The 7,834-nt window shown below is 34.3% G+C and overlaps 1 protein-coding gene across 1 annotated transcript in view; it reads left to right on the plus strand.

Moving 5' to 3' along the window:
* Positions 1 to 7,613, plus strand: part of LOC119606131 (glutamate [NMDA] receptor subunit 1) — a 29,721-nt gene extending 22,108 nt beyond the window's left edge. Inside the window, 13 exon segments of the mRNA XM_037959525.1 lie at positions 907 to 1,131; positions 1,213 to 1,415; positions 1,481 to 1,646; positions 1,704 to 1,809; positions 2,646 to 2,806; positions 2,864 to 3,080; positions 3,147 to 3,295; positions 3,298 to 3,563; positions 3,921 to 4,349; positions 4,413 to 4,585; positions 6,560 to 6,714; positions 6,717 to 6,818; positions 6,879 to 7,613. Of these exon segments, the coding sequence (XP_037815453.1) occupies positions 907 to 1,131; positions 1,213 to 1,415; positions 1,481 to 1,646; positions 1,704 to 1,809; positions 2,646 to 2,806; positions 2,864 to 3,080; positions 3,147 to 3,295; positions 3,298 to 3,563; positions 3,921 to 4,349; positions 4,413 to 4,585; positions 6,560 to 6,714; positions 6,717 to 6,818; positions 6,879 to 7,196 (2,670 nt within the window). The 3' untranslated portion in view covers positions 7,197 to 7,613.
* Positions 7,614 to 7,834: the final 221 nt, after the last annotated feature.

Genomic DNA, 7,834 nt, shown 5'->3' on the forward strand with positions numbered 1-7,834 from the left:
ATCTATCTATCTATCTATCTATCTATCTATCTATCTATCTATCTATCTATCTATCTATCTATCTATTCTCGTATCAAAACTACCCTCCAAACTATTCACGTATCAAAACTATACTCCAAACTATTCTCGTATCAAAACTATCCTCCAAACTATTCACGTATCAAAACTATCCTCCAAACTATTCACGTATCAAAACTATTCTCCTATTAAAACTATCCTCCAAACTATTCTCGTATCAAAAATCCTCTAAATTATCTTCTAAACTATTCTCTTATTAAAAACTATCCCCATATTATTCTCGTATTTAAACTATCCTCCAAGCTATTCTGGTATTAAAACTATCCTTCAAACTATTCTTGTATCCAAACTATCCTCCAAACTACTTTTTATCCAAACTATCCTCCAAACTATATAAACTATATATAAAACTATATTTCTATCCAAACTATCTTTCTATCCAAGCTATCTTTCTATACAAACTATTTCTCGATCCAAATTAGCTGTTCTATCCAAACTATCTTTCTATCCAAACTATCTTTCTATCCAAACTATCTTTCTATCCAAATTATCTTTCTATCTAAACTATCTTTTTATTTAAACTATTTTGCTATCGAAACCATCTTTCTATCCAAAATATTAGCATTTCATTTCAAATGCAAAATTTTACAAATTTCTTTAAGTGTACCCAAGCTTCGAAAACAGATATGTAATTTAACTGTCAGAATTTTTTGGGGGGTTAAGGGGTGGTGTTGCTGCTATAAAAAGGCATCTGCAGAAAATGGCTTATAATTTTATTTCATATTTTTTTTCCAGATTTTCTTTATTTCTTTACATCTTTTGTGACATTTTGCTGTTGTTTTCGGTTTTTCCTCAATTTTCCTTTTGTTTGCTTTTTTTATAATACAGGTTTATGCAGTAGTTGTATCGCATGAACAAACCTCCGGTGATTTGTCACCAGCTGCCGTTAGCTATACAAGTGGTTTCTTTCAAATACCCGTTATAGGTATTTCGTCACGTGATGCGGCCTTCTCCGATAAAAATATTCATGTTTCCTTTTTGCGCACCGTGCCACCATACTATCATCAGGCTGATGTTTGGTTGGAAATGTTAAATCATTTTAGTTATACAAAGGTAAACCATATAACAAAAAATCCTAAGGGACAATAACTTAATAGGTTTCCTTTGGTTTATTCTCTGTGTTCCAACATTTAGGTAATTATAATACACAGTTCGGATACAGATGGTCGTGCCATATTGGGTAGATTTCAAACCACCTCCCAGAACTATTACGATGACATCGATGTTAGAGCCACTGTGGAAATGATTGTGGAATTTGAGCCAAAATTAGAAAGTTTTGCTGAACATTTGATTGATATGAAAACAGCACAGAGTCGTGTGTATTTGGTTTATGCGAGGTAAGAGAATTGCTATTATTTCTAATAGAGAAATTATAAAAATCTATTTTGGATTTTTTTTGCAGCACTGAAGATGCCCAAGTGATTTTCCGTGATGCTGCTATCTACAACATGACTGAGGGTGGTCATGTTTGGATTGTCACTGAACAAGCCTTAAGTGCCAATAATACACCAGATGGTGTTTTGGGTCTACAACTGGAGCATGTTAATAGTGATAAAAGACATATAAGGGTTAGTTAGTGTAATCTATTTGTTTATGTTATTGGCGTTTTTTTGTTTCTTTTTAAGGATTCAGTTTACGTTTTGGCTTCAGCTATTAAGGAAATGATGAAAAATGAAACACTTACCGAACCACCAAAGAATTGTGATGATTCGGGTGTTAATTGGGAATCAGGTAAGTTGTCTTGAAAGGAGTAGAGGAACATAATTGAAATAATATATGATAAAAAACCAGAGGTCAGAGATCAGATTTGAGTAGAACACTTAAGTATCTACTTTTCTGGGAAACTATAAGAGATAGAGCGAAAACTATATAACTCTGTGATCACTATTTCGTTCACAAAATGATTTTGAGCAAAAAATAAAATAAAACTCAGTTTTATAATTACGAAGTTGTTCCTTTCCACAGATCTTTCTAGTTTCAATATGATCATTTGTTCGACATTTCTCAAGATGAAGTGGAAAGAACGCTCTCTTCAATGATTTCCTTAACTATAGCTTTGCAATATGTACAATTTTCATGAAACTGATCTAGAGCATTTCTACGATGATCGTTTTCGTTTTCTAGAGATCTTTCTAGTTTTTGTATGATCACATTTTTCTTGTGATCTTCAGATGATTTCTTCATTTTATTCTACAATCTCTATAAACTTAATGAACTTTATCTTCTGTGATTTTCTTGACTGACATCTTTAAAATAGATCTTCTGAGATCATTGCATCACTCTAAAACGTCTTTTTTCGTAAATGTGATCAAGAATATTTAATATAAATAATGATCGCTTTTCCTAGAAATCTTTGAGGTTTTAGCATGATCAATTTTTTCGTCACGGATCTGTCCTGATTAGATGTTTGTTCTTTTGTAAATCTTCTATAACATCCATCAAATTGATCAGGAATATCTTGTTCTTTTCCCAAATATATATAGATAGTTATATTATGATAACTTTTCCCGATTATCACTCGAGAACTTCGTATTATTCTGAAATCTTTCGTTTCTAATCTCTTCTAGGAAAACGTCTTTTTCACTACCTCAGAACCCGTAATATAACAGGAGAAACCGGTCAGGTGGCATTCGATGATAATGGTGATCGTATATATGCCGGTTATGATGTAATCAATATTAGACCCAAACAAAAGAAACAAGTTGTAGGAAAGTTCTATTATGATCCGGTAAGTGGGACTTAGTAATATTCAAATTAAAATATAAAAAATATCATTAACCCTTAGGATAAAGGTATGATGCGCTTGACCATCAATGATAGTCAAATTATATGGCCAGGAAAAGAGAGAAAGAAACCGGAAGGTATAATGATACCCACACATTTAAAAGTGCTGACCATAGAAGAGAAACCATTTGTCTATGTAAGACGTTTAACAGATGATGAGGTAAATTGTGCAGAAGAGGAGGTGCCTTGTCCTTTATTCAATACCAGTAATGGAGTGGGTAAGTAAGAAGTGAACCACAGAGGAAAGAAATTATTGAAAAAAAAATACATATTTCTTCTAACAGAAAACGATTACTGTTGCCGTGGCTATTGTATAGATCTACTTAAAGCCTTATCACATCGCATAAATTTTACCTATGAATTGGGTCTTTCCCCCGATGGACAATTTGGTCATTATATATTAAAAAATTCCACTACCGGCACCATGTCCTCTTCGACGAAAAAGAATGGACAGGTTTAATTGGCGAACTGGTGAATGAACGAGCCGACATGATTGTAGCACCACTAACCATTAATCCAGAGCGTGCCGAATATATAGAATTTTCGAAACCTTTCAAATATCAAGGCATTACAATACTCGAAAAGAAACCATCACGTTCGAGTACTTTAGTGTCTTTCTTGCAACCATTTAGTAACACGCTTTGGATATTGGTAATGGTGTCGGTACATGTAGTGGCTCTAGTTCTCTATTTGCTGGATAGGTAAGTTTCCTTAAACAGTTGCAAAATTATTCCAACTTTTAAAGTAAGAATTCAAGCATGGTCCTTCTTCCCAACATTCAAAACCAATTTAATTTTCTAGAGTAATTTTAATTCAATAAAAATCTCTTTCTCTTTTTTGTCATAATGATAATAACTCTTTCTTAACAAAGAGCATGTTTTTAAAGCACTTTATACTTTTTTTGTAATCTCTCTATCTCTCTATCTCTTTTAAAGAACTTAATTCAAGCACTTAGGTTTGAGGTTCTGAGTTATAATATATTTTTTCCATAATGTAACTAAACTAGTGGCAGCTTTGGGAATTAATAAAGAATTTATTTAATTCCTTGTCTCTCATAGATTTTCTCCATTTGGACGTTTTAAACTTTCTCATGTTGATAGTCATGAAGAGAAGGCTTTAAATTTAAGTTCGGCCATCTGGTTTGCCTGGGGTGTTCTGCTGAACAGTGGCATAGGTGAGGGCACACCACGCAGTTTTTCGGCTCGTGTTTTGGGCATGGTTTGGGCTGGTTTTGCTATGATCATTGTTGCTTCGTATACTGCCAACTTGGCCGCTTTCCTCGTGTTGGAGCGCCCGAAAACAAAATTGAGTGGTATTAACGATGCTCGTTTACGTAATACCATGGAAAATTTGACCTGCGCCACAGTAAAGGGCTCTTCGGTCGATATGTATTTTAGACGTCAGGTGGAGTTATCGAATATGTATCGTACCATGGAGGCGAATAACTATGATACTGCTGAGAAGGCCATAGAGGATGTTAAGAAGGGGTAAGTTATTGTTGCTTTAGTTTTGTTTAAATGACTTTTATTTTTATTTTGATTTTTTTTTAGCAAATTGATGGCTTTTATATGGGACTCTTCACGTTTGGAGTACGAAGCCTCTAAAGATTGTGAATTGGTTACGGCAGGAGAGCTATTTGGTCGCAGTGGTTATGGCATTGGTTTGCAAAAAGGTTCTCCTTGGACGGATGCTGTAACTTTAACGATTTTGGAGTTTCATGAAAGTGAGTAAAAATTTAAATTTCCTTGAAATCTAGCCAGATTTGATCATCTTCCAGTACCTTCAGTTCAAGTTATAGTTCAGTTCTAGTTCAATTCTAGTTCAGTTCTACTTCAGTTCTACTTTAGTTCTACTTCAGTTCTACTTTAGTTCTACTTCAGTTCTAGTTCAGTTCTAGTTCAGTTCTAGTGTAGTTCTAGTTTAGTTCTAGTTCAGTTGTAGTTCAGTTCTAGTTCAGTTCTAGTTCAGTTCTAGTTCAGTTCTAGTTCAGTTCTAGTTCAGTTCTAGTTCAGTTCTAGTTCAGTTCAGTTCTAGTTCAGTTCTAGTTCAGTTCTACTTCAGTTCTACTTTAGTTCTACTTCAGTTCTAGTTCAGTTCTAGTTCAGTTCTAGTGTAGTTCTAGTGTAGTTCTAGTTTAGTTCTAGTTCAGTTCTAGTTCAGTTCTAGTTCAGTTCTAGTTCAGTTCTAGTTCAGTTCTAGTTCAGTTCTAGTTCAGTTCTAGTTCAGTTCTAGTTCAGTTCTAGTTCAGTTCTAGTTTAGTTCTAGTTTAGTTCTAGTTCAGTTCTAGTTCAGTTCTAGTTCAGTTCTAGTTCAGTTCTAGTTCAGTTCTAGTTCAGTTCTAGTTCAGTTCTAGTTCAGTTCTAGTTCAGTTCTAGTTCAGTTCTAGTTCAGTTCTAGTTCAGTTCTAGTTCAGTTCTAGTTCAGTTCTAGTTCAGTTCTAGTTCAGTTCTAGTTCAGTTCTAGTTCAGTTCTAGTTCAGTTCTAGTTCAGTTCTAGTTCAGTTCTAGTTCAGTTCTAGTTCAGTTCTAGTTCAGTTCTAGTTCAGTTCTAGTTCAGTTCTAGTTCAGTTCTAGTTCAGTTCTAGTTCCAGTTCAGTTCTAGTTGAGTTCAGTTCTAGTTCAGTTCTAGTTCCAGTTCAGTTCTAGTTGAGTTCAGTTCTAGTTCAGTTCAGTTCTAGTTCAGTTCAGTTCTAGTTCAGTTCTAGTTCAGTTCTAGTTCAGTTCTAGTTCAGTTCTAGTTCAGTTCTAGTTCAGTTCTAGTTCAGTTCTAGTTCAGTTCTAGTTCAGTTCTAGTTCAGTTCTAGTTCAGTTCTAGTTCAGTTCTAGTTCAGTTCTAGTTCAGTTCTAGTTCAGTTCTAGTTCAGTTCTAGTTCAGTTCTAGTTCAGTTCTAGTTCAGTTCTAGTTCAGTTCTAGTTCAGTTCTAGTTCAGTTCTAGTTCAGTTCTAGTTCAGTTCTAGTTCAGTTCTAGTTCAGTTCTAGTTCAGTTCTAGTTCAGTTCTAGTTCAGTTCTAGTTCAGTTCTAGTTCAGTTCTAGTTCAGTTCTAGTTCAGTTCTAGTTCAGTTCTAGTTCAGTTCTAGTTCAGTTCTAGTTCAGTTCTAGTTCAGTTCTAGTTCAGTTCTAGTTCAGTTCTAGTTCAGTTCTAGTTCAGTTCTAGTTCAGTTCTAGTTCAGTTCTAGTTCAGTTCTAGTTCAGTTCTAGTTCAGTTCTAGTTCTAGTTCAGTTCTAGTTCAGTTCTAGTTCAGTTCTAGTTCAGTTCTAGTTCAGTTCTAGTTCAGTTCTAGTTCAGTTCTAGTTCAGTTCTAGCTCAGTTCTAGTTCAGTTCTAGTTCAGTTCTAGTTCAGTTCTAGTTCAGTTCTAGTTCAGTTCTAGTTCAGTTCTAGTTCAGTTCTAGTAGTCAGTTCTAGTTCAGTTCTAGTTCAGTTCTAGTTCAGTTCTAGTTCAGTTCTAGTTCAGTTCTAGTTCAGTTTCTAGTTCAGTTCTATAGTTCAGTTCTAGTTCAGTTCTAGTTCAATTCTAGTTCAGTTCTAGTCAGTCCCTAGTACAGATCTAGTTCAGTTCTAGTTCAGTTCTAGTTTTTCCGTTGGTCAAAGACTTGTCACAACCTGTGTTTTCCTTTCTAGCAATCTCGCAGTTATTACGCTAAGAACAAAAACTATTATTTACATGTTTATGATTTTGATCTTTTACATAATCTAGGCGGTTTCATGGAGGCTCTAGATAAGGCTTGGATTTCCATGGGAATGCCCAGCAATTGAACAATTTGAAAAGACGCCCAATTACTTTGGGTTTTAAAGAATATGGCGGGGTGTTTCATATTAGTGGCAGCAGGCGTAGCAATAGGAGTTGGTCTGGATTATAATCGAGGGTGATATACAAACGACATCAAGTGAAAAAAACAAAAACGAAATGGATTATAGCCAGACATGCTGCCGCTAAATGGAGAGGAACCATAGAGGTAATTTAACTAAAAAAATCAAATAATTTCGTTAACACTAATTAACAATTTCCACAATAGAAACGCAAAACCATTCGCACTTCCCTGGCCATGCAGCGACAATATAATGTGGGTCTAAATGCTAACCCCGGAACCATTAGCTATTCGGTGGACAAAAGACGTTATCATCGTTTAGGACCTAGAGCACCTGAAAATGCTTGGATAGGTGATCACAATGATATGTTAAGAAATCGCCGTTACTTAGATCCTTCCAAACCTAAACATTCACCCAAGGTACATGGACCCCTATTGGGTAGAATTAAACAACAACCGGGTAATTTAATGCCACCGAAATATTCACCAGGTTATACAAGTGATGTCTCACATTTGGTAGTTTAAGAAGGGATAGACAAACAGTAAGAAATTGTTACAAATTTGAAACCAAAGATTTAAATTGAAAATTGTTTTATTACTTTGTAAGAGAAATTAATGAAAATTTGTTAGAATTTAAAGCAAAAACAAATTAGCAAAATTTTTTAAAACCTAAATTAAAAAGTTAAAAGATTATAAATGTATATTTAATGTTATTTATTAATAATTAAACATGTGTTTAGGAAGTTATAAAAAACAACCACCTAGAAAGACAAATTTTGTAAAGAAACAGGGTACGGAAAGAATTTTCTTAAATTTGATTAAAATTTAGAATAAATCAGGATGTGAATTGGGTTAAAAGCTTAAACTTGGCCAATTTGCGGAAACTAGAACATAACAAGTTTTCTTATAAAAAACTTTTCCTAGAATAGTGGGTTTCAAAGTTCAGTTCAAGTTCAGTTCTAGTTCAGTTCTAGTTCAGTTCTAGTTCAGTTCTAGTTCAGTTCTAGTTCAGTTTCTAGTTCAGTTCTAGTTCAGTTCTAGTTCAGTTCTAGTTCAGTTCTAGTTCAGTTCTAGTTCAGTTCTAGTTCAGTTCTAGTTCAGTTCTAGTTCAGTCAGTCTTAGTTCAGTTTCTAGTTCAGTTCATAGTTCAGTTCTAGTTCAGT

Source organism: Lucilia sericata, unplaced genomic scaffold (genome assembly GCF_015586225.1).
Source record: "Lucilia sericata isolate MDLA Ls3-8-SP2 unplaced genomic scaffold, ASM1558622v1 Contig000553F_arrow, whole genome shotgun sequence".
NCBI classification, from domain to species: Eukaryota; Metazoa; Arthropoda; class Insecta; order Diptera; family Calliphoridae; genus Lucilia; species Lucilia sericata.